The sequence below is a fragment of the Pimephales promelas genome, chromosome 7, assembly GCF_988280905.1.
Source record: "Pimephales promelas chromosome 7, fPimPro1.hap1.1, whole genome shotgun sequence".
Taxonomy (NCBI): Eukaryota; Metazoa; Chordata; class Actinopteri; order Cypriniformes; family Leuciscidae; genus Pimephales; species Pimephales promelas.
Genome location: NC_142775.1, coordinates 9,619,674 through 9,645,343, shown reverse-complemented (window position 1 = coordinate 9,645,343; position 25,670 = coordinate 9,619,674). Strand labels below are relative to the sequence as shown.

The 25,670-nt window shown below is 38.3% G+C and overlaps 1 protein-coding gene across 1 annotated transcript in view; it reads left to right on the top strand.

Annotated features, from left to right (window-relative positions):
• The window catches only part of acvr1c (activin A receptor type 1C), a 233,698-nt gene that overhangs the window by 156,979 nt on the left and 51,049 nt on the right, over nucleotides 1-25,670 (top strand). The window contains exons 3-4 of the mRNA XM_089133042.1: nucleotides 11,377-11,619; nucleotides 13,257-13,487. Of these exons, the coding sequence (XP_088989168.1) occupies nucleotides 11,377-11,619; nucleotides 13,257-13,487 (474 nt within the window). The remainder of the gene's footprint in view (nucleotides 1-11,376; nucleotides 11,620-13,256; nucleotides 13,488-25,670) is intronic.

Here is a 25,670-nt window from a genome sequence, read left to right as displayed (position 1 = left end):
AAATCCATTTTCACAGTTAATGGTGCTGCAGTTCATCAGGTTGTAGGTCAAGTGTTGTGAAACTTAAGCCCTTCACAACAACAAACCAATCACAGTCTTCAAAAGATTGGGTCATACATAGCAACGGAGTCAGTCCCTCCTCCTTTCACTAAGATTCCTCACAGAAAGTGTTTCTGTCTTTTCCTTACTCAGAGTTTGAAACACCACTTTGTGTTTCAAGGACAGCAAATAAAGGCATTGTTGACTTGATTGTTGTTGATTGGCAAAATAATACCTAACGTGAAACACCAAAGGTCTAGTATATCCTGAATCAACACATTCTCATCCCAAGACATCATCTAACCAATGCTTTTGACCATACGTCAACATCCAACGTTTTAGGGTACCCTTTAACGTCAGTTAGATGACAATCCTAGGGCGTCATCCAACTGACGCTTTACCTTTAACGTTATATGACGCGAGTAGGTTTAGGTCTGGGGTAGGGTTAGGATAAGATAGCATCATCTAACTGATGTTAGAGGGAAAACTTTTGAAACTGTCTGCTGTTCATTGGTGCAGAGAAGCTCATCTATCAAAAACGCCTCTCTGAAGTATGGGCTGAGACCCTCTGCTTTCCATTTATCTCTGCAGATACTCTGTAAATTTTCCTTTATTGGGTAATGTCCATTTTGTGTTCCAAATGTGCTTACTTACAGACTGTTTTAGTAGACTGGCATGCAAAAGTGTTTTGAAATACCTCACTGGTATTGGTGTTGTCACTGATGACCCTGTACAGATGTGGTGAGGTCATGGCCCACTGGATAAGGGCAACTTTAAGTAAAATTTGAACTCACATTGTTTGCAGAGCTGCTTATGGTACATATTCCAATGCATTCATAACAGCACGTTTTGACCCAATACTTAAAGCCTTTTCAGATATGTTTTTGCTGGACACCACAAGGCGTTCTTGTTGTCCAGAAGTAAACTGGTTCCCTTTTGTGTCAGTCTTTCGACACTGCGTCATCGAAGATGTTGCTTTGAGGGTTATCCCATCCTTTCTCAAATCTACTGAAGCTGGATGCCATTGCCTCAGAATCTTTATCATTCAGCTACAAAAAGCCATCTACAGCTCACCGTTGGATACATAATCTATGGGACGGTGTCTGGTTTGGCACTACTCTGCAGCATTCCGGTGAGTATGACATTCTTTCAGATGCCTTCCGGACCACAGTGTTTCTGCCTTGGTGATGTCCACTCAGAAGCAGTCCTGCAGGAGTCCATCTGAACTCAATAGCAGCAGTGACATAGCTCATGGTTTAGCTCCCCTGTACTTGAGAGAGCTCTTAACGCCTTATAGTCCTTCACATCTATTGTAATTTCAAAGACCCCATTTACACCTGGTATTAAAATGCGATCTGTATCCAGATAAGTTATCCGGATAATAAAAACACATGTTAATGCAAGGTGTAAATGCGTTGTGATCGGATTGTGATCGGATCTGCCTGACCACATCTGGAGGTAGTCTGGCTCGCATTGTGTTCGGATCTTTACTAGGTGTAAACGCAATCTGGTTGTTGAAACCACATATGTATATTTTACTCCTCCCAAAAATTCTAAAAAAATAAACTAGTGAGAGCATGTTATATAGGCTATATGTCATACTGTCATACAGATAAGACTGCACTACTGCTGCGACACGCATCACCGCAGATGAGCAGCTGAGCGTCTAGCTATTCATCAAGCCAACGGGCAAACATCGCAAATAAATGTGAAAGTAAGTCACAGACGCTTAACTTACAATCATCTTCAAGTAAAGAAACGAAATTTTCTTACCAGGGCTGTTGCCACTCTATCTTATTGATGTCTTTGATTTGGAAACTAGCTGATGATCAATAAAATGCAGCTCATATCTTTTGCTTTTGGTGGCGTGCAACCCATTAAAGTTGAAGATCGAATTTATATCCATTTTGCAAAAACACATTTATGTGGCCAGGTGTAAATGGAATCGGTACTTATTATCCGGATAACTTATCTGGATACAGATCGTATTTTAATACCAGGTGTAAATGGGGTCAAAATGTCATTTGATAATCCCTCGAATATCAAAATCAACTGCAGGCAGTTGATCCTTTTCCTCTCTAGCACCTAAACTTTGGAATAGTCTTCCTGGCATTGTTCGAGTAGACACGCTCTGTCAGTTCAAATCTAGAATAAAAACACATCTCTTTGGTCTATCAATAATATGTGAGCAACATGTATGTACATGTTTGTATTTTTGAGAGAATATTGTTTATGCGTGGTTATTAAAAAAATAAAAAATGAAAGTTTCTGAAATAAGGCCACAAAACACATACTAAATATGCATCCACATTACTTGTGAAAAATATTTTTTGTTTGCCAAGGCAATATGCGAATGCCCCATCATGTCCAGCCCCATCATGAATAATTAGGTGACTCTTACCTGACCCGCACAATAATGAGCCTTTCATTCAGGTGTCACAAGAAAAATTTGGAAGGACAAAATCCAGGTCAAATAGGTTATATGGGCCATTGTATAGAATTGGTTCAAAGTTAGAGTTGGAAACATCTTGAAAATAATTTTCTTTCCAAATAAAGTATTATTTTTAAGGTAGGCCAATACATTCTATCATACATATTTCAAAGTTAATGATTCATTATTTTGATTGCATTGCATTAGCTTGCATTGGATAACAGTTGATTATTTTATTTTGACAAAACATACTATATATTTAACATATGAGCAGAAACTGTCCAACTAAAGCTTATTTGATGTCTATTCTACAGTAAAAACTTTATAATCTATTTTGTCTGTAACAGTATGTGTGTTGCTGTGTGTTAGTTAGTTTGTTCACACACCCAGACACCCGATTCATATTTGAACAGTCTTTTTGGTTTTATAGATCTGTATACACAAATCCGGCGAAACACGGAAGTAACACAGCGCTGCCATTACTGCGGGCCTTGCTGCTGCGGAAGTAGCGTTGTTCTCGTAGGCGGCTATAGCAGATGTTAGATGTTTTTATTTAGTTATTTTGTGCATATGTCCAGTGATGCCGGGAAGAGCGTGTTGTGTGGTTGGCTGTTTTAACAATTTTCTCTGTATTGTTCTCTGTATTAAACCTCCCGACACCTTTTAATGTGATGAGCTCATCTGCGATGGTATGCAGTATCTGGCCAATCCATCCGGAGCTCGTGTAATTCTGACCTTCAATCAATGCCCTGTAATTTAGGTTCTGAAGCTCAGCGCATGCCAGATTATTAATAAAATAATATTGAATGTAAGAACATGTATTTTATTGCTGCAACTGGTCGTGGCTAATAGTTATCTGCAACTTGTGAATAGCCAACTTCAGAGAAAAATGTGGGACAAGTGTTGCTCTTTACAGGAAAATAAGAGACACTCAAAATATTTGTACTGTATCAAACAGTATATGTCATTTCAGGTTAGTATGCGTTTAAATTTTTCTTTTTTTAAACACAAAAGTTTAAACGTTTGTTTTGCTTAACCTATTTATGTACAATTTAATTGTAAATCGGATTTTAAGATCACACAAAAAAGTCACATTACACAAATCAATCATACTTCAAAATAATAGCATTTATCTGAAATAAAATGCTTTTGTAACATACGCTACATTTGAAAAAAATTAAAGAAAGTAATATACTACTTTTATTCAGCAAGGACGCATTAAAGTAATCAAAAAGTGAACGCAGACATTTATAATGTTACAAAGATTTTTTATTTTGGAAAAATCTACTTTGAATCTTCTATTCATCAAGGAATCCTGACTTTTTAAAAAGAAAACATTAATAATAATCAGAAATGTTTCTTGGGCAAATCACATCAGCATTTTATTACCTCGGTAATATTTAATGTTTTCTTGCGTGGCTGGATGTTGAGTTTGTATGGTCTGATGCGCGTGTGGGCTGTGATGGATTATCACCTGTGTCGTGATCATTCTCAAATGTCGTGTTGCTGGTGTAGTCAGTGGTTAGATCAGTAGCAGTCTATTCTGCCCTACAAAGGCAAAGCGCAGTAACTACACATTTGGTCAAAAATGAGTTAAGACTTGTAATGGGCTTTATGACATGTGTTCTTTCTTGTGAAAAAATATCTGGGTTAAATTATGTCTCGTTTCGGAGATGCATTACCACATAATCTATCCATAATATGTTTGACTGGCTGGTATAAAAACTTTAAAGGCCTTTTTCTCTGTTTCTTTGTTTGCGTAGTTAGTGCATTTTGCCTTTGTAGGGCAGTTTAATCGGGACAGTTGGCATGTGAACATAATATTAGCAACACATCTATGACAGCGTTCGGTTTTATTGTTGTCATAAATTAATACACGTCTTAATTACATTACATTAGGCTGACGCATTTTTACATTAACACATGTTGTCAATAAATTATCTTTATCTGTAAGTTTTGGCCACTGCCTGACATCATCTACCAGGTACCCAATGTAAACCAGACATTTTATTTCATAAGCAGGATCCGCTTTCATTGAAATATCATTAGAGGGCTGTCACCATCACACTTCGCAGGCCCGCAGTAATGGCGGCAGACAAGATGGCGGCGCCCATAGAGTTCGTGGCGGATTTGTGTATAGAACAAATGTCAGTAGTCTAATATAGTCTTACTAATGTAGGAGCGAGAGTGAATGAACGAACACACAGCGCACGTGTCTGTGAATTCATCCATTCATTCACACACATTTAATATTTAAACAGTCTTTGTGCAGTTTACAGACACTATTCAATAACGCGATTAGAACAAAGTGCTTAAATAAATTACTTACTACATCAGCTGAATACGTGGTTCTCGAAATGAAACAGATAACTGAGTTAACTTTTCCAGGATTACTAGTAGTCTATTATTCAGAGGTGGGGACAAGTCACACATGGTCAAGTCCAAGCAAGTCTCAAGTCTTAACCATCAAGTCTCGAGTCAAGTCTCAAGTCGCAGTTCAGATAAATCAAGCAAGTCAAGTCAAGTCAAGGGTTCACCCTAAGCAAGTCAAGTCAAGTCCTGATAAGTTTCAAGTAAAGTCAAGTCACACTACTAAAATAAATAGAGGTAAATTTTTTCGATACATATTTATTTTTGCACAGAAAAGATGAACTTTTATACATATATTATGTATCTTACATTTGCTATATTAATCATATGCATATCTGTGCTACATTAATATCTGAAAATAAAATAATGGGGGTTAATATATGTTATATTAACATATTTAAAATATGTTTAAAATAAATATAAAATAAAAATGGTAATATGTTATATTAACATATTTTATATTTAATAAATATTACATATTAAATAATATTATGTATATTATATATTAAATTTACATAAATATTAACAAATGATTGTTTTAATTATGGAATTCTCCATAATTAACTCCTAAACTTCAGTAGAGAACAATTCTTTGTAAGGAAGGAGGGGTTTCTTTATTGTACATTTATTTGCATGTAGTATGTAGCATATGGTTTGCGTTGCTTTAAATTGGTCAGTACAGCGCTGACTATTGAGTGTCGCTAGGAAACACGTCCGCGCTGCGCTGACGAATCGGCTGCGCGGCTCGGATCATTGAACCGTGCAGATGACATGTCTGCGCGGCACGAGCTCTGTATAGCCCCGCTGTCTCGTCCCACTTTTGGTTTGTTTGGCTTCCCATATCTCTGCCGTGCACACGCCGCACGCTATGTATGTTATACGCGCAGTATCTCGCTCTAGATTCCGGGAGATTTTAACTCATTTGCGGGCATCAGGGAGACGCTATCAATATGCGTGAGACTCCCGGAACTTCCGTTTGGCGCGGTTTGAATTGAGCAGCGTAAAGGCACAGATGCCGATATATTGATGCTGACGTCATAATATATATTTTAATTAACTGTATTGCTGTTTGTTTATTATATGTTCAAGTCATTGTCGAGTCTTCCACTTCAAGTCAAGTCAAGTCTCAAGTAACTTGTTCTCAAGTCAAAGTCAAGTCAAGTCATTTTTGTACTTTAATCAAGCAAGTCACAAGTCCTGAAAATTGTGACTCGAGTCAGACTCGAGTCAAGTCATGTGACTCGAGTCCCCCACCTCTGCTATTATTCCTCACTGCGCAGAAAGACGAGATAAAGGTTAGGGCGTTCTGATGTGGGCATTTTCATGGGTTGCCTCAACATTAACGTTTGAATAGCACACGCTCTCAGTGGGCGTGGTCACATTAACACGTCATACGCTATAATTAGGTGACAGGAAAAAGACAGACATCTCTCTATTTTCATACAGATTACATTAACTGAGAATAATTGCTTTTTATATAAATTACTTTACTTAAAAGAAGAGAATTTCAGCTTCATAAAGAGAAATCTGTCATGTCTCTGGCTACGTTCACACTGCAGGGCTTAATGCTCAATTCTGTTTTTTTGAAACTAAAATTTGCTAAAATTTGTGGATGAATTGTATTGAATGCTGATGAAAAGTCAGCAAATAAAACGCGAGCAGGTGTTTTACAACCTTCCAGGTGTTTATACAAATAATTTAAAAGCACTAAAATGGCATCGTCTGTCCGAAACAGACGGTACCTGCGAAGAGGCAGACGCCTGAATCGAAGCAGCGCTCGCTGGCTCTGACACTGGGGCGGGGGGTGTGGCCCGAGGATCTCTCGTCGGGTTTTTGTTCCACACCGTCACCGTCAGATCACCCTGTCCGCGAGTCGAAGAGCTTCTCGAAGAAGAAGCTGAACGAGTAGCGGACGCGGGGACTCTCATTTTAGTCAGATCACTGAGTCTCGATCGCAGTGTAGAGATGGTCATATCCCCACAAAAGGAACATGAGTCATCCACGAACGCTACTGCTGCATGCTGAATGCCCAGGCAAACAGAGCAGCGATCGTGACCATCAGAGGACGACATGAATCGACCGCATCCAGAAGAACACGGGCGAACCATCTTTAAAAAGACGTGCCACGTGTAGCTCTTTCAAATAGAGAGGAGGAAATTCACTCTTTCAGCGCTGAGGCGTCCAGGGAGAAGCGCAAAGTCTGGCAGACCACTGCTCAGATCGCAGGCAATGCAGAGTCTCGCTGGGTACCGCCGTCACACCAACACTGAAGAGGAGCTCGTCTCGAAGAGTCTTGTCAGTGAGAATGGCTTAGGAGTGAAGAAGTCTCTTGGCTCCGAAGCGAAAACATACTGCGGTTGCGTTCACTTCCTCCTTTTATACTCACGGAGTAGGGCGGAGTACGCTATGCAAATTTCCGCAGCCCCAAGGCATTGCATGCCATTGGCTCGTGATTAAATACTCGAAGAGGATTGGCTTTCTATGCGAAACCCCCAATCTCCGTCACTTCTGACGTAACTCGAAGTGACTACGAAAGGGGACAATCTACTGCCCACTGACATGGTTTTACAGCTATAGTTATCCAATTTTTTGGTTTTGTACATATGTAGATCAGAGAAATAAAAATTTTCCCTGGGGAATTTCTCTCGACCCCGTAACTCACTTTCAGGACCTTAGTGATTATAAAACCCTGCCGATATGCTAGTAATATGCATTTTAACAAGCTACTAGTGAATAGTGAGGATTAGACCCTAAACTTAAAGTGTTACCTATATTTATTTTATAAAATAAAAATGTATTATCTTATATAAAATAAAATGAAAATCCTAGAATCGCCCGTGCTCTTAACACAGTATAGTCCTTCATGTCTACTGCAATCTCAAAACTCTGGTCAGTTGATAATACCTAGAATATCAAAATTAACTGCAGGCAGTAGATCCTTTCCCAGATAGCAAACTGACATTGAATCAACGTGGAAACGACGTCTCTCATGACATTGAAACAACGTTGATTTTGCTCATTGAATTAACGTTGAACCAACGTCAGACGCGGCATTCTTCAAAGCTGAATGAAAATCGAAAATTGGTTTGCTTTCATAACGTTGAAACAACGCGTTGATTTCAAGTTGATTTTCCGTTAGTTTTGAAAGAATGACGCGTCTGACGTTGGTTCAACGTTAATTCGATGAGCAAAACAATGTCAGATCAACGTTGTTTCGATGTCATATTTCCACGTTGATTCATTGTCAGTTTGCTATCTGGGTTTCCTATTTAACAAATAAACTCTGGATGGAACAGTCTTTCTAAGATTGTTTGGGAATCAGACACACGCTGTCAGTTTAAATCTAGACTAAAAACATATGTCTTTAGCCTGGCACACAAATAAAACATTATCAATTTATATTATTTATATTATATAAACGATGTAAAATGATTTTAGGCTACATAAATTAGGTCAACTGGAACCGGGAATAGTTCCCATAAGATGTACTCGCTATATCATAAGAGAATGGCATCTATCTAATATTAGTCTCTCTGTTTATCCTGAGGTTTACCGTAGTCAGGTGGATCCGGCTCGTATCCAGATCTGATGAAGGACCTTAGCCTAGACACGACCACAACGCATCTCTGAAGTTTCAACAGTCTGTCCCCTACGAAGGCATCATCGATATGACAAAAGTTTATTTTTTCAAGATAAATTTTGAATTTTTCCTCTGTACAGATGAAAACGTTATGAAAATGCTTCCCATTTGAATTTGCGTTCTCCGGCCAACAAAACGCTGTTTTCGTGTTAATGAATGGGCAAAGCGCAATAAAAGTTTTCAGTAGATAACGGTGTCGTGTAAATGGCCCCTAAGTTAATAACTAATGATTTATATTGTATTTACATGATGTTATATCACTTATAAAAGAAAAGAATTATTCAAAAAATTACTTAAGCTGGACAGTGACTCTCTTCTTGAGCTGATGTACAGCCAAAACAATCTTTGTTACTGTGGTGAGCAGGACGGCCGAGGGACGTGAGAGAAAGTCGCGAGGTGCGATTGCTAATGAGCAGCACCTGTGAAGCACATCGGTCTCGCATCTTTTACGAAGGAGCGGAGCCATAAAGGGGGAGCGACGGAGTGGATGAGCGAGAGAGGAACAGGCCTGCTTTTGTTTGTATTTTATATTTTATTTGGTAAGCCAGCAGTCGTCCGTGAGGGGATGCTGGCAGGTAATTTGTTTGTTTATTTTATTTAAATAAAGTTTTATTTTTGATTATTATCCGGTTCCTGCCTCCTTCTTCCCTGAACTTTGTTACAGTTAAATTAATTTCCTTTGATCACTGTAAAGCTCTATATAAATGTAGGTGACTTGACTTATTAAATAATAAAGCACATGAGAAATGCAAAGCACACAGTTAAACCTCTCTACAGCACCATTAGCTGCTAGGTAGTAGAGAGAGAGGAACAATGGTGACAAATATTCCTTCCTTTCAGAAATACAGAAAAGGCAGTGGACATAAACTGAACACTGTTATCAGTAACAACACTCGATGGCTGCAACACTCAAAGTAACGACCCATGGCTGCTTAAGACTGATGACAGAAATCACAGAACCCGTTGTGACAGTGCGAGTAAAGGAGATCTAAGGCAATTTGCTGTAATAATGAGTTAATGTTATAGCAAACCTGCAGTCGGATGCATCTGTGTTAAATGGCCTGACTATATCCACAGCCATGGTCCATCTGGCAGCGGCACTGGCTGGAGAGAAGCAGGGTGGGACTTAACAGTTTAGTCATTGAGCTGAAACACAGTATGACCTAAGAACAGCAGACTGGTTTACCGGAAGCTGCGAACCAGCAGCTTCAAGTGCTTTGTCATGCTGTCACATCCGTGGATGATAATGTTGTTCAGGTAATTTTCAGGCCGCAGTCTCTGAAGCCAATCCGTAAGGAACACAACAAAAATGGAATAGTTTGTTGTAATAAAGGTCTTGAGGTCACGACTGTCCTCATGCAGTGGCATTAGGTACAGTAGTAAGCATTAGTCAGGAGGATGGTGGTTTTAGAGGTTGTCTCAAAATTAAAACAAAGCTTTTACAACTCCTTCAAACTGAAAACTACGTCACACTTCAAGCTTTTATAACCACTTCAGACTTCAAGCTTTTACAGTTTTTCTCGATTGTTTACACACATTTTCTGAAAGAATGCCTCATATTCTCAGAACTCTACACACAAATCTAAAAACACTCACACAATTGGCAAAACCCCTCAATTCTCCTGCAAAATGAAACTTTACATTCAAAACAATGTTATTTCTTCTCAAAATGGTATTTTGTTTTCAAATGACACACACAAACCATCATATGAATAGACATTTATAAGAACCAGTTGAACACTGATGTGCTCAATGTAAAACACTATGATGAATGGAAAACACTTCTTCTCCATTCATCATAATGACTTAGGCCTTTTTTGTTCAGTGTTACACTTACTACAGACATTACATACATAAGTGTGTTGTAAAATATTTGAGAATATTGCTTTTTAGACCCAGAACACACAAATACACGGTAACAAATATATTTTATTTTTCCCACAAAATCAATGGGAGATAGATCCCACATTTTGTACACCCCAACCAACACACAGTTGCACATACAGTGGTCTACATACAAAACAACAGAATTTCTTATGCTGTTACAGTAAAAAAAGAAAGAAAAAAATATCTATGCTGCATCCTCTCTTTGGTTTTGGTATTTTATGCTAAAGCTCTGATCACTAATTGTAAAACTGTGTGACGGGTGTTTGCCCATGTGACGAGTCAGTGTGAATATTTGAATGGCAGTGTGTTCCTCATGAAAACAAGAGATTTTCTGCATGAAAACTGTGCCAAATGCAGAGAACTTGTGTGTAGTGTTTTGAAAAAAGTGTGTTTTAGAACTGCAATTTGAGTGTAAAGCAGGAATTGTGCTTGTAGTTCAGTAGAATTGGCTCAGGGGGTTGGTGAATGAGTTACATGTTGTGGTCATTGTGTCTCAAGTACCAGAAAATGTGTGTAAACAATCGAGAAAAACTGTAAAACTACTTCAAACTTTTGAGCTAAGCTTTTACAAGCCAATGTCAAAGTTTGCCATGACAAAATAAATTTTATCTAAGTTACAGGTATTATTATTCTGAGGCCCTAAATTCCTCCTAGAGCTACAAACACAAAACATGGAGCAAACCTTCTGGCTAGTATGGTTTGTGTAATACATTTTCAAACTAATCTGCCTTTCAAACAATTCATATAACAGACTTCGAAATAGGCATTTTTTAATCTAGTAATGACTGGTATAAATAGATAGACAGGCAGAGAGACAGGCAGAGAGACAGGCAGATAGATAGATAGATAGATAGATAGATAGATAGATAGATAGATAGATAGATAGATAGATAGATAGATAGATAGATAGATAGATAGATAGATAGATAGATTCATCATCATAAAAAAAATGTTGCATGAGATGTCCTCATTCATATACTGAAACAAATTTGTGTGTGTGTTGGTCTAGAGCCGCCACCTGATGGGTCTGGTTGGAGTCAGCTGGAACTAGCAGCAGTAATTCTTGTGCCGTCGTGCCTGGTGTGTATAGGTGTCATTCTGGGAATGTGTGCCGTACAAAACCTGCGATGCACACACATTAAAGTCCACAAACAGGATCCAGAGGAACCCCTGGATGACCATACTCTGGTGTCACCTGACAAATGCCTGAAAGAGCTCATCTATGACATGAGCACCTCTGGCTCTGGTTCAGGTGAGAGCTGGCTGTGCACAAAAAAAAAAAAACAACAACAACAAAAAAAACCCAAATGTTAGTTATCATATGTGTTTCTTTATAACATGAATATGCAAAATGAATAGGTTGCTCAAAAAATGAAAATTATTCCATTGTTTACTCACTTTCATGTGATTCCAAACCAGTTGAATTTCTTTATTCCTTCACACAAATGGAGAAATTTTTAATATTTCTTTTCTGTATAATAGTGAATAAGAACAAATGTTGTCAAGCTCCAAAATTGTAAAAGTGACATGAATCTCATGAAAAACACAGTCTCATCCCAAGACGTCATATAAATGACGTCTTGGGACGTGTTTTGACCATACGTCAACATCCGCCGTTTTAGGGTACCCTTTAACGTCAGTTACATGACGATCCTGGGACGTCATACAACTGACGCTTTAGCTTTACATTTTACCTTTAGGTGACGGGGTAGGTTTAGGGGTAGGTTTAGGTCTGGGGTAGGGTTAGGATCCGATAACGTCATCTAACCATTGGATGTTGACGTATGGTCAAAAGACGTCCCAAGACGTCAGTTATATGACGTCTTGGGATGAGACTGCGCTGTCATGAATCAAAATAAAGTGTTACCAAAAAAAATATTATTAAGGAAAATAATTGAAACCACCAGCAACTAATGTCTTTTGCAGTTAACATGCATCTTTTCTTCTTAACCTGTTTTTGTGTGTGTGTGGGTGTGTGTGTGACCCTGCTGCTCCAATGAGCATTTTGCTGTCCATTTATCACACCTTTATTTTCCTCTTATGTACTTTTCCTCTAGTATTCCTCTTATGGGCATTTATTAATTTCTGACTTTTCAGTATGAGTTAAAACTCTTTTTTGTCCACTTTTACCTGTCCACTTTACCTGAACATAAGCAATTATATATCACTTATAAACAATTATATACAACATTAATTGTAGATATTAAGATTGATGTGGTTTGGAATTGGTAAAATGTGCTTGGAAAAAATATGATCAAAATATTGACTTGCATAAAAATGATAAACACACTAAGTTGATTTAGATAAAAGTGCCTGCATGCTAAATGTACATTTCCATCTGTTCTTCATACACTTCATACACCCCTTTGTATGACATCATATGAGATTAGTCATATTTATCTGAGAAGAGTTATATTTGGATTCATTTGGATTACTTCTATGTTTTGTTTTGTTATGAGTTGTAAAATGAGCCTATTTCCAAAAAAAAAAATAAAATATATATATATATATCCATTTAATAATGTGGAACAGTCTCTTTAAGTTTTCCATTTAACTAAGAATACCTGGTAAACTATTTAACATAGCTAACCTGGCAAACAATTTTTCAATAAATCAAGCACTTTCTTTTGAAAAAGTAAAATCTAGTTTATTGTTTCTTAAAACCTGCTGATATATCACTTGATAATAATTTGAAACAGTGTATATTTGAATCACATGAGATGAGTAAATTACATAATTTTTGAAGGGCTAGATATGATTTAATGATTTTAATTAATCATCATAAATATACATTTTTTTTTTTTTTGCAGTGAGTGAGATTTGAACAGGTGTATGGACATATATCTGTTGTTAACCCTTTAGCTGACAGTTTATGTGCTATTCTCTCAGGATTGCCTTTATTGGTCCAGAGAACGATTGCTCGAACCATTGTCCTCCAGGAAAGCATTGGAAAGGGGCGCTTCGGGGAAGTGTGGAGGGGCAAATGGAGGGGGGAGGATGTCGCTGTGAAGATCTTCTCATCACGAGATGAACGCTCCTGGTTTCGTGAGGCTGAGATTTATCAGACAATAATGTTACGTCACCAGAATATTTTGGGATTTATTGCCGCTGATAACAAAGGTATTACATGAAGGGATTTTGGTGTAAAATCACATTAATGCATGAAAATTAATGTAAGAACGAGGCATTTTGCTTGTTTGAATTGTTTACTTGCATTTAACAAGAAACATATTTAGTAATAATTTTATTGTATACACATTTTTGTGTAAGATTTCAAGACAGGAGTATAATTTCATAGGTTCACTTGATGCTGCGTCAGTAGGTGATGCTATGGAAACACACTCCAGGTTTGAAGATTGTCTAAAGTCTGTATAGAATCAAATCAGTTGACTAGCTGATGCCACTTGCACCACCCACTGAGACACTATTGGATTTACTTGGCCACCATTACTCAGATTTCTCTTCTTCAGGAAGCAGTGTATCTGACCCTTGTAGTCTGTCATTATTGTGTTCTATTTGATTGGACTCATCATTAGGGCCCGAGCACTAACAGTGCGAGGACCCTATTGAAACTGTTAGGATTATTAGGGCCCGAGCACTAACAGTGCGAGGACCCTATTGAGACTGTTAGGGTTATTTTTAGGGCCAGAGCACTAACAGTGCGAGGACCCTATTGAAACAGTTAGGATTATTAGGGCCCGAGCACTAACAGTGCGAGGACCCTATTGAAACTGTTAGGGTTATTTTAAGGGCCCGAGCACTAACAGTGCGAGGACCCTATTGGAACTGTTAGGGTTATTAGGGCCCGAGCACTAACAGTGCGAGGACCCTCTTGAAACTGTTAGGGTTATTTTATTAGGGCCCAAGCCCTGAAAGGGCGAAGGCCCTATTGTTTTCCTAACGATTATTAGGGCCCAAGCCCTGAAAGGGCGAAGGCCCTATTGTTTTCCTAAAGATTATTAGGGCCCAAGCCCTGAAAGGGCGAAGGCCCTATTGTTTTCCTTAGGATTATTATTATTATTATTATTATTATTATTATTATTTATACGACTATTCGGGCACTTTTGGGGCCCTTAACATGCTCAAAAACTCTTGAAACTTAGCACACGGGTCAGAACCCGCGGCCATCAGGGCCGGGCTGAAGATGGTACCCGGGCGTGGCAGGGGGGCTAGACAGCGCCCCCTGGAACGGGGTCCGAAAACTTGGTCCATAAATCAAACACGCTTGCATGTAATAATATGAAACTCGGTGCACATATAGATCTCATCGTTCATATATACCTCAAACTATTACTTTTTACCCCAGCCCAACAGGAAGTCGGTTATTTAGGGTTGTTCATAAAACACTCGCAATGGAATTTGAAGTACTACTCCTAGAGAATTCAAACTCACGGCACGAAACTCGGTCAGCATGAAGTCAAGGCATTGACGATGAAAGTTTGCGAGGGGATTTTTGATATCTCGAACGGTTTGGCCATGGCGAGGAAACGAAATTATGGCGAGAAACGTGAAACAGGAAGTGTGTTATAACTTCAGCATACATTAACTGATCTTGATGAAACTTCAGCAGTATGTTCGCTGTAAGAGGACGATCACATGGATGTGACTATTGTGAGTCAGAGTTATAGCGCCACCAACTGGCAGCAGGAAGTGTGTCACTTTCAAAATGCTTTGAACTCACCCTTTTATTTTTACCCGATGTGCTTCAAACTTAATCTGTATAATGTAAATACATAGCAGATGAAGACCTGTGAATGGATTCTTGATATCTTTGATACTGTTGCCGTGGCAACGCATCAAACTTTAAAATTCTTTTTTTTTATGATTTTGAGACTCTTAGCGGCTTTTGGGGCCCTTAACGGGTTTGAAAACTCTTGAAACTTTGCACACAGGTCAGATCCCACAGCCATCAGAGCCGGGCTGAAGATGGTACCTGGGTGTGGCAGGGGGGCTAGACAGCGCCCCCTGGAACGGGGTCCGAACACTTGGTCCATAAATCAAACACGCTTGCATGTAATAATATGAAACTCGGTACACATGTTGATCTCATCGTTTCATCTATACCTCACGCTCTTACTTTTTACCCCAGCCAAACAGGAAGTCGGCTATTGAGGTTTGTTTGTAAAACGCTCGCAATGGAATGTGCAATACTCCTCCTAGAAAATTCAAACACACGGCACGAAACTCGGTCAGCATGAAGTCAAGGCATTGAGGATGAAAGTTTGCGAGGGGATTTTTGATATCTCGAACGGTTTGGCCGTGGCGAGGAAACAAAATTATGGCGAGAAACGTGAAACAGGAAGTGTGTTATAACTTCAGCATACATTAACTGATCTTGATGAAACTTCAGCAGTGTGTTCACTGTAAGAGGCTGATTACATGGATGTGACTATTGTGAGTCAAAGTTATAGCGCCACCAACTGGCAGCAGGAAGTGTGTCACTTTCAAAATGCTTTGATATCACCCTCTTATTTTTAACCGATTTGCTTCAAACTTCATCTGTATAATGTAAAAATACAGCAGATGTAGACCTGTGAATGGATTCTTGATATCTTTGATACTGTTGCTGTGGCAACAAATCAAACTTTAACATTCTTTTTTGATACTTTTGGGACTCTTAGCATGCTTGAAATTGCTTGAAACAGATAGATACAGATAGCTCGACAGATACATCACATTTATTAGCCAGTAGGCATGTGCAACTTTGGCAAAAGATTAAAGTAATGTCAAAAAAGTAAACAGTAAACACTAAAAGCCTCATATCTTCTAAAAATGTAATTATACATCATTTGTTTCTAAATTAAATTATACAAATATTATAATTAAACCAGTTTTTCCCTTTTTTCATTTAAGAATTATGTTTACGTTCAAAAACAGCCAGAATGGTTTTAAAATTCAGAAGAAGAAAAAATAATCTGAGTCATACGTAGTGCTATACTGCCCTCTTGTGTTCAATATCAGGTAGGCCTATTGTGTATATTCCCACCGGTTAATCAACGTGTGACTCCGCTGGGACTCGGGAACTTTTAAATCGCTTACTTAAAACCGAAAGTCAAAATACAGATATCCGCACAAGACATTAATGTTGTGGAGTAGAGCAAGCATTTTAAATAAATTCCTATTAAGTAACTAAACAGAATGAACGTTCACTCTGTTCTGCTGGTTCCTCGCTGTTGGCGCGCACAGTTATGAATGCTTGTGCAGCCATGAGTTTTAGTTTAATTTTAAAATTAGCGCAATTTCGGGATTTGTATTATTTGAATTTATTTTTAAAAAACACAATGTTGAGTTTTATTGTAACACTGTTTAATCGCGCCCACGGTTATATTTTGTATATTATATATAATTATAATGTATTTCTGTATAAAATAATACTACAATAAAAAACACATTTGTGACCGACCTGATCCAGCAAAATTAGTCACAGTGACCCAAATTTAAAAATTGAGATTTTGATATTAATGGAAAGAGGACACTGTAAGCTTTCAAATGATACCTTGGTCATACCTTGAATGGTTGTAACGATATACAGATTTGAATTCTGGTCGTCTGCCCTTTTTTTTCCAATTGAAAACCTAAGAAAATCGCTTTTAAAGTTTTTTTGCCCGTTTTTTTTTTTTTGATATCTTTCAAAATCCATAGCATTTTAAGGGATAAACTATTTATTTTATATAGCTTAATTTGACCAAATAGATTAACATATATAAATGCAATTTAACGAGGCTGAAACTCAACTTATTTTTAATTTTTTTGAAATAAATAATTAAAAAGTCACTTTTACAAAAATGTTCTAAAATCAGAAAGATTAAAGAGGAGTCAGAGAGAAATTCAGTTTTCATACGGATTAGCCCACATAAGCAGAGAGCAGTCTGTTTTCTTTCATTTTGAATGGTTGTGTTTAAAAGTAGACATTTCAATATATATGTCTGTGAGGATACCTTATACGCTGACTTTCGGTTCATGAGACAAGCTTCAGTTCACGTGCCGTGCGTCTCCGCGTCGTGATTAGGCCTAGCCTATTGTCTGCAATTTATTTCTTATTATTAAATCCTAGTAATTGGTTGATGAAACATTGATTTAAATTAAGATAATTATTTTAAAACGAAATTTACTTTAAAGAAAGGCTTTGTGCTTGCATGTTTAAGCTATGTGAAAGTTTTAGTGCTGCTTCCAGAGAACGGTCACGTTCGGATTGTTTTTCCTCATAAATGCGAACACGGAAAATAAAATAAAGATTTTATGTTCTGGAGAGAGTCAACCCTTCTTCATCGGGTGAGTATTACTTTTGGTTTGTGCAGTGTGGTTCACATAGGCCAATTTATTAAAATATTTAATTATCTGGGAATTGGATCTCCTCCATAATGCTGAAATTGCCCAATTTTAAAAAAAAAATAGTAATAATTTAAGTTTTGTGGTGTAAGTCTACGTATTTTATAATGTTAACTTCGAATAATACTAATAGTAATTTAAAGATGTTGTAGCTAGCATTGGGTCTGGACGTGAAGGATAACTTCGGGAGTTGAAGGGACGTGTCGGTGTCGTGATTCTGTCTTCTCACACCGCGACACAGGTTCGTGGATCTGAGTGTCGCGATCGTTACAGCCTTACATAGGCTATATTCTTCTTGCAGATAAATATACTCACGCAGTTTAGGTTAGAAGCCTCCAGTGAGTTCAACGTTTCAGGGGATACCCGGGAAATGCTCAGAGGTGACGAGGGGAGTTGAGAAGAGCAATGTTTATTTCAGCGAATTTAAAGCTTTGACAACTTTAATCGTTATTTAAATACCTTTACTCAATTATCTCGACTACGAAACCCTGTGAGATTATTTTTGAATGTCTGTTCTTTGAAATTTTGAAATTTTTTTTTTTTTTTTTTTTTTGTTATTTCATGGTTTTTCCACATAATCGGCCCATATCTTAAAATGGAAGGTTGAAACTTCCGACTCATTTCGCCAGAGCGGGTCACATTTGATTTTTATTTTTTAAACAATGTAATGTGTAACCTAAAAATAAACAGATTATTTGATAAATGGTATATTTAAATCTGCATATTGTAGCCTAATATCTGCAGGGCAGCCTAGTCTTAATAAATGTATGCTTCATTTTTCATTAGTAAATTTGATCAATAAATTTAATAATTTAGAATAATAAGACACTATAGGGCTGTTACCCTAGGTAAGGCTGATCAAATTAAATCGGTTACACAATAATGTTACGAGATTGGTTTAACAGGAGTCAATTAAAAATCGCTGTAAAGAACGATACTTTTAAACATAACCCTAAATCACCATAAGGTGTCGCCAGATGACCGTCTTAATGAACGAGTCATGGATTCAAAATGCTGAATCATTCAGTAATGAGAAAACACATTGCTTTGAGATGCGCGATGGGTCGCTGTGATCTTTGTTTAACTATTTTCTCTGCTGAAACAGAAAAAAGTCAATATTGCATCTAAAAAGTCAATATTGCATATAAAATGTAAGTGACTTGACTTATGTGTGTGACTATGTTTGTTGTAGTGATAAGAGTTGCACCCTTGTTAAAGTTTAAGGCCTTGTGTTTTTGGATATATATCTTTCTTTCTTTTTTTTTTCTTTTTTTACAAAATATGCATATAACCCATATATTTTAGATTTATTATTTGCTTTAAATTAAATTAAGATTGTATTTTTGGTAATTGAACCTGAATGAATTTAAAAATGAATGTGCTATATTTCAGATCATATATTTGTTTTTCTTAAAATTTGAACTAACTTTATTCTCAGCTGAATTATAAATATTTTATTTCTGTATGAATTAAAAACACATTTGATTTTTCTTTTTTAATCAATGTAGAATGTGTAACTGAAATATAAACAGATTAGGGCTCTGTTCGAGGACAAGTAACTAAAACCAATGCGACATGATGAATGTTTGTTTCCCAAACCATCTCAGAGTAACAGCTTACTTTTCTTTCTTACTATATTCTTTCTTACTATAAACTGTGCTGTAGAGCTTGCATCAGTCAAAGCAGGGTTACATTTTGCATGTCGTGCACAATAAACCTAAAGGCACCAGGGTGGCGGTGCCACCGGCTTCATATGTATATATACAGTATATATATATATATATATATATATATATAGCTGTGATCCGCGATAGCTGTGGATCTTTGAAACTGTTGCCGTGGCGACGCATCAAACTTTACCCTTCTTTTAGGATGCTTTTGAGACCCTTAGCATGCTTCAAATTGTATGAAACTCGACAGACACAACACATTTATTAGCCAGTAGACATGTGCAAAGTTTCAGAAACGGGCGTGGTGAGGGCTCAGTAGCGCCACCTTTTGACAAAAGTGGGGTTGTTAGTTTTAACTAGAGTTACAAAAATTGGTATGTATATTGTACTCCTCGAGCCGGACAACTTTCTAATTGACACTCATTAGCTAGGACCCACAGAAAGTCAGATATGTTTGTTTGAATGTAGAGAAAATCTCAGAATTTTGCCAGTCTCTCAGTGTCCCTCTGTGTGAGTGAGAGGAGGGGCGCCTGTCAGGTTAATTTTAACCCTTTATTTGCTGTGTGCGACTTCTCTGGCATTTTCGGGGGCCTTAACATCCTCGAAAACTCTTGAAACTTTGCACACGGGTCAGAACCCATGGCCATCAGGGCCGGGCTAAAGCTGGTAACCGGGCGTGGCAGGGCGGCTCGACAGCGCCCCCTGGACTGGGATTCGAACATTTGTCCATAAATCAAACACACTTGCATGAATTAATATGAAACTCGGTACAATTATAGATCACATCAGGCCAAACAACTTTCGTGCTCTAAGTTTTATGACAGTTCAAATGGAAGTTATTTATGAATTATGAATTATGGGTTGTTTGAATAATTGTCCTAGGAGAAATACATCAAATTACAACGCATGTGTTTACCAATCACAACCAAACTCGGTGTGCATGAAGTCAAGACATTGAGGATGCTCAATTCTGGACGGATTTTTGTTATCTCGAACGGTCTGGCCGTAGCGAGGAAATGAATTTTATGACTAAAAAAGGACACATAAAGTGTGTTATAACTTTGCTCAATTTACCTACAGTTACAAAACTTACCACGTATATTGTTCTCGTCAAGCCGATCAACTTTCCAATTTAAAGTAATTCGCTCCGAGCAACAGAAAGTCAGATATTGTAGTTTGAATGGATTTATTTCCCCTGCGATTCTCTCTCTCTCTCTCTCTCTCTCTCTCTCTCTGTGTGTCTGTGTGTGTGTGTGTGTGTGTGTGTGGGTGGGTAGGTGTGTGTGTGTGTCTGTGTGGGGAGGGGAGGGCTGTTGTCTGTGTTTATGTGTGTGTGTGTGGCTGGCTGCGATTTTTCCTACAAGTCCTTGTCTCTAAGTCCTTGTCTTTTTGCATAACAATTTTGCATAACAATATTTTTAAATGACAAAATAGGCATATAACCCCCATCTTTTAAATGTATAGTTTTCTTTAAATAAAAGTAAGATTGTATTTGTAATTGAAGTTGAATGAATTTAAAATTCATGTGCTATATTTCAATATATTTGTTTTCCTTAAGATTTTAAAACACTAACTTCATTCTTATCTGAATTACAAATATTTGTTTCTGTATAAAATAATACTCTGACTAAAAACACATTTGATGTTTTTTTTTGTATTTTTATTTACATGTATTTGTGTGTGTGTGTGTGTGTGTGTGTATAAAGTGCAGGGTTTTATTTAGATAAAGTAGAATTTCTATAACTATGTGTTGAACTAAATCACTCTTGTGTGTGTTAAACACAATCTACTTAATACAGACAACTTCATTATAAAGATAAATAACAAATCCAAAAAATATATGATTATAATCTATGACAAAAAAAGCCATTACAAACTATATTAGTGGAAAATACACATTGCTCTTTGTATTGTTGTAAAATATTCATGAAAAACAAGATAACAAAAATCAAAAAGATAAATTATTTTAGATATAGACATGTTTTAAATGTATAGCAGAGATGTTAATTGAGGCAGCAACATACAAACTTTCTAGAACAACATGGACCTAAATAGCTGGTTTTTATGGAGGACAGTGAAGAGGAAGAGGGTGCAAATCAAACAGCTCACTCTCAGACTACACAGCAAACAGCTTAAGTTTTTAGTGCTTTGTTTGAGGTTTTTAGTGCTCTGTCCTATCTATTATCAACATATAATAGATGGAACAGAACAAGAAAGGCAATTAATAATCTGTCATTGCGTCACTGCATTATGATATGAAAGGCTCAGTACAGTGTGGCACAAAACGCTTATGCGCATCCCGAGTGGAGAATGATGCGCTTAAAGCCACATAGAGTTACAGCGCACAGCGCATCGAGTCTGCATTGATGCAAGCTCTACAATACACTTCTTTTTGATAGTCAAAGCGGGGGTTACGTTTTTACACGTCGTACAGAATAACCCTAAAGGCACCAAGGTGGCGGTGCCATCGGCTTTACATTAAATATAAATATAGCTGTGAGCAGCAATAAAGGGCCAAAGCCGGCGGTACCACCATCCCGGTGCCTTTGGGTAACTAAAGGCATCGGGGTTGCGGTGCCACCGGCTTGGGCCCGCAATCGCTGCTCGCAGCTATATTTATTATTATTATTATTATTTATACGACTATTCGGGCACTTTTGGGGCCCTTAACATGCTCAAAAACTCTTGAAACTTTGCACACGGGTCAGAAACCGCGGCCATCAGGGCCGGGCTGAAGATGGTACCCGGGCGTGGCAGGGGGGCTAGACAGCGCCCCCTGGAACGGGCTCCGAAAACTTGGTCCATAAATCAAACACGCTTGCATGTAATAATATGAAACTCGGTGCACATATAGATCTCATCGTTCATATATACCTCATACTATTACTTTTTACCCCAGCCCAACAGGAAGTCGGTTATTTAGGGTTGTTCATAAAACACTCGCAATGGAATTTGCAATACTCCTCCTAGAGAATTCAAACACACGGCACGAAACTCGGTCAGCATGAAGTCAAGGCATTGAGGATGAAAGTTTGCGAGGGGATTTTTGATATCTCGAACGGTTTGGCTGTGGCGAGGAAACGAAATTATGGCGAGAAACGTGAAACAGGAAGTGTGTTATAACTTCAGCATACATTAACTGATCTTGATGAAACTTCAGCAGTTTAATCGCTGTAAGAGGACGATCACATGGATGTGACTATTGTGAGTCAAAGTTATAGCGCCACCAACTGGCAGCAGGAAGTGGGTCACTTTCAAAATGCTTTGAAAACACCCTTTTATTTTTACCCGATTTGCTTCAAACTTAATCTGTATAATGTAAATACATAGCAGATGAAGACCTGTGAATGGATTCTTGATATCTTTGATACTGTTGCCGTGGCAACGCATCAAACTTTAAAATTATTTTTTTTTGATGATTTTGAGACTCTCAGCGGCTTTTGGGGCCCTTAACGGGTTTGAAAACTCTTGAAACTTTGCATACAGGTCAGATCCCACAGCCATCAGGCCCGGGCTGAAGATGGTACCCGGGCGTGGCAGGGGGGCTAGACAGCGCCCCCTGGAAGGGGGTCCAAAAACTTGGTCCATAAATCAAACACGCTTGCATGTAATAATATGAAACTCGGTACACATGTTGATGTCATCGTTTCATATATACCTCACACTCTTACTTTTACCCCAGCTAGACATGAAGTCGGTTATTTAGGGTTGTTCATAAAACACACACAATGGAATTTGCAATACTCCTCCTAGAGAATTCAAACACACGGCACGAAACTCGGTCAGCATGAAGTCAAGAAACTGAGGATGAAATTTTGCGAGGGGATTTTTGATATCTCGAAAGGTTTGGCCTTGGCGAGGAAATAAAATTATGGCGAGAAACGTGAAACAGGAAGTGTGTTATAACTTCAGCATACATTAACTGATCTTGATGAAACTTCAGCAGTGTGTTCGCTGTAAGAGGCCGATCACATGGATGTGACTATTGTGAGTCAAAGTTATAGCGCCACCAACTGGCAGCAGGAAGTGGGTCACTTTCAAAATGCTTTGAAAACACCCTTTTATTTTTACCCGATTTGCTTCAAACTTAATCTGTATAATGTAAATACATAGCAGATGAAGACCTGTGAATGGATTCTTGATATCTTTGATACTGTTGCCGTGGCAACGCATCAAACTTTAAAATTATTTTTTTTTGATGATTTTGAGACTCTCAGCGGCTTTTGGGGCCCTTAACGGGTTTGAAAACTCTTGAAACTTTGCATACAGGTCAGATCCCACAGCCATCAGGCCCGGGCTGAAGATGGTACCCGGGCGTGGCAGGGGGGCTAGACAGCGCCCCCTGGAAGGGGGTCCAAAAACTTGGTCCATAAATCAAACACGCTTGCATGTAATAATATGAAACTCGGTACACATGTTGATGTCATCGTTTCATATATACCTCACACTCTTACTTTTACCCCAGCTAGACATGAAGTCGGTTATTTAGGGTTGTTCATAAAACACACACAATGGAATTTGCAATACTCCTCCTAGAGAATTCAAACACACGGCACGAAACTCGGTCAGCATGAAGTCAAGAAACTGAGGATGAAATTTTGCGAGGGGATTTTTGATATCTCGAAAGGTTTGGCCTTGGCGAGGAAATAAAATTATGGCGAGAAACGTGAAACAGGAAGTGTGTTATAACTTCAGCATACATTAACTGATCTTGATGAAACTTCAGCAGTGTGTTCGCTGTAAGAGGCCGATCACATGGATGTGACTATTGTGAGTCAAAGTTATAGCGCCACCAACTGGCAGCAGGAAGTGTGTCACTTTCCAAATGCTTTAAAATCATCCTTTTATTTTGACCCGATTTGCTTCAAACTTCATCTGTATAATGTAAATACATGGCAGATGAAGACCTGAGAATGGATTCTTGATATATCTGATACTGTTGCCGTGGCAACGCATCAAACATTAAAATTATTTTAGGATGCTTTTGAGACTCTTAGCATGCTTGAAATTGCATGAAAATCAACAGACACATCACATTTATTAGCCAGTAGACATGTGCAAAGTTTCAGAAACGGGCATGGTGCAGGGACTAAATAGCGCCACCTTTTGACAAAAGTGGCGTTGTTAGTTTTATCTACAGTTACAAAAATCGGTATATACATTTTACTCCTCAAGCCGGACAACTTTCTAATTCATAGTCATTAGTTTGGATCAAAAGGAAGTCAGATATTTTGGTTTGAATATGGTGAGCCTCTCTCTGAGCCTACTGTACGTCCCTATATGGCAAGCCCTTTTAACATTTAAAAGCTAAGTTTGCCTATCCGGAATTAACATTGTAGATATCAACACGCCACCTTTTGACAAAAGTGACTAGTCTTAATTACATTTTGAATAGTTTGTATTATCATTTAAGATATCTGTAATGTAATTGTGACTAGTCGAAACGACAGATAGAGTATGGCAAGCTGTTTTAACATTTCATTTAATCATGAAAGGGCTAAAGCCTGCGACACCGCCACCCCGGTGCCTTTAGGTAACTAAAGGAACCGGGGTTGCGGTGCCACCGGCTTGGGCCCGCCATCGCTGCTCGCAGCTATATTTATTATTATTATTTATACGACTATTCGGGCACTTTTGGGGCCCTTAACATGCTCAAAAACTCTTGAAACTTTGCACACGGGTCAGAACCCGCGGCCATCAGGGCCGGGCTGAAGATGGTACCCGGGCGTGGCAGGGGGGCTAGACAGCGCCCCCTGGAACGGGGTCCGAACACTTGGTCCATAAATCAAACACGCTTGCATGTAATAATATGAAACTCGGTACACATGTTGATCTCATCGTTTCATCTATACCTCGTGCTTTTACTTTTTACCCCAGCCCAACAGGAAGTCGGCTATTTAGGGTTGTTCGTAAAACACTCGCAATGGAATTTTTAATACTCCTCCTAGAGCTTTGATCCAAATTCGACGAAACTCGGTCAGCGTGAAGTCAAGACATTGAGGATGAAAGTTTGCGAGGGGATTTTTGATATCTCGAACGGTTTGGCCGTGGCGAGGAAACAAAATCATGGCGAGAAACGTGAAACAGGAAGTGTATCATAACTTCAGCACACATCAACCGATCTTGATGAAACTTCAGCAGTGTGTTCGCTGTAAGAGGACGATCACATGGATGTGACTATTGTGAGTCAAAGTTATAGCGCCACCAACTGGCAGCAGGAAGTGTGTCACTTTCAAAATGCTTTGATATCACCCTTTTATTTTTACCCGATTTGCTTCAAACTTCATATGTATAATGTAAACAT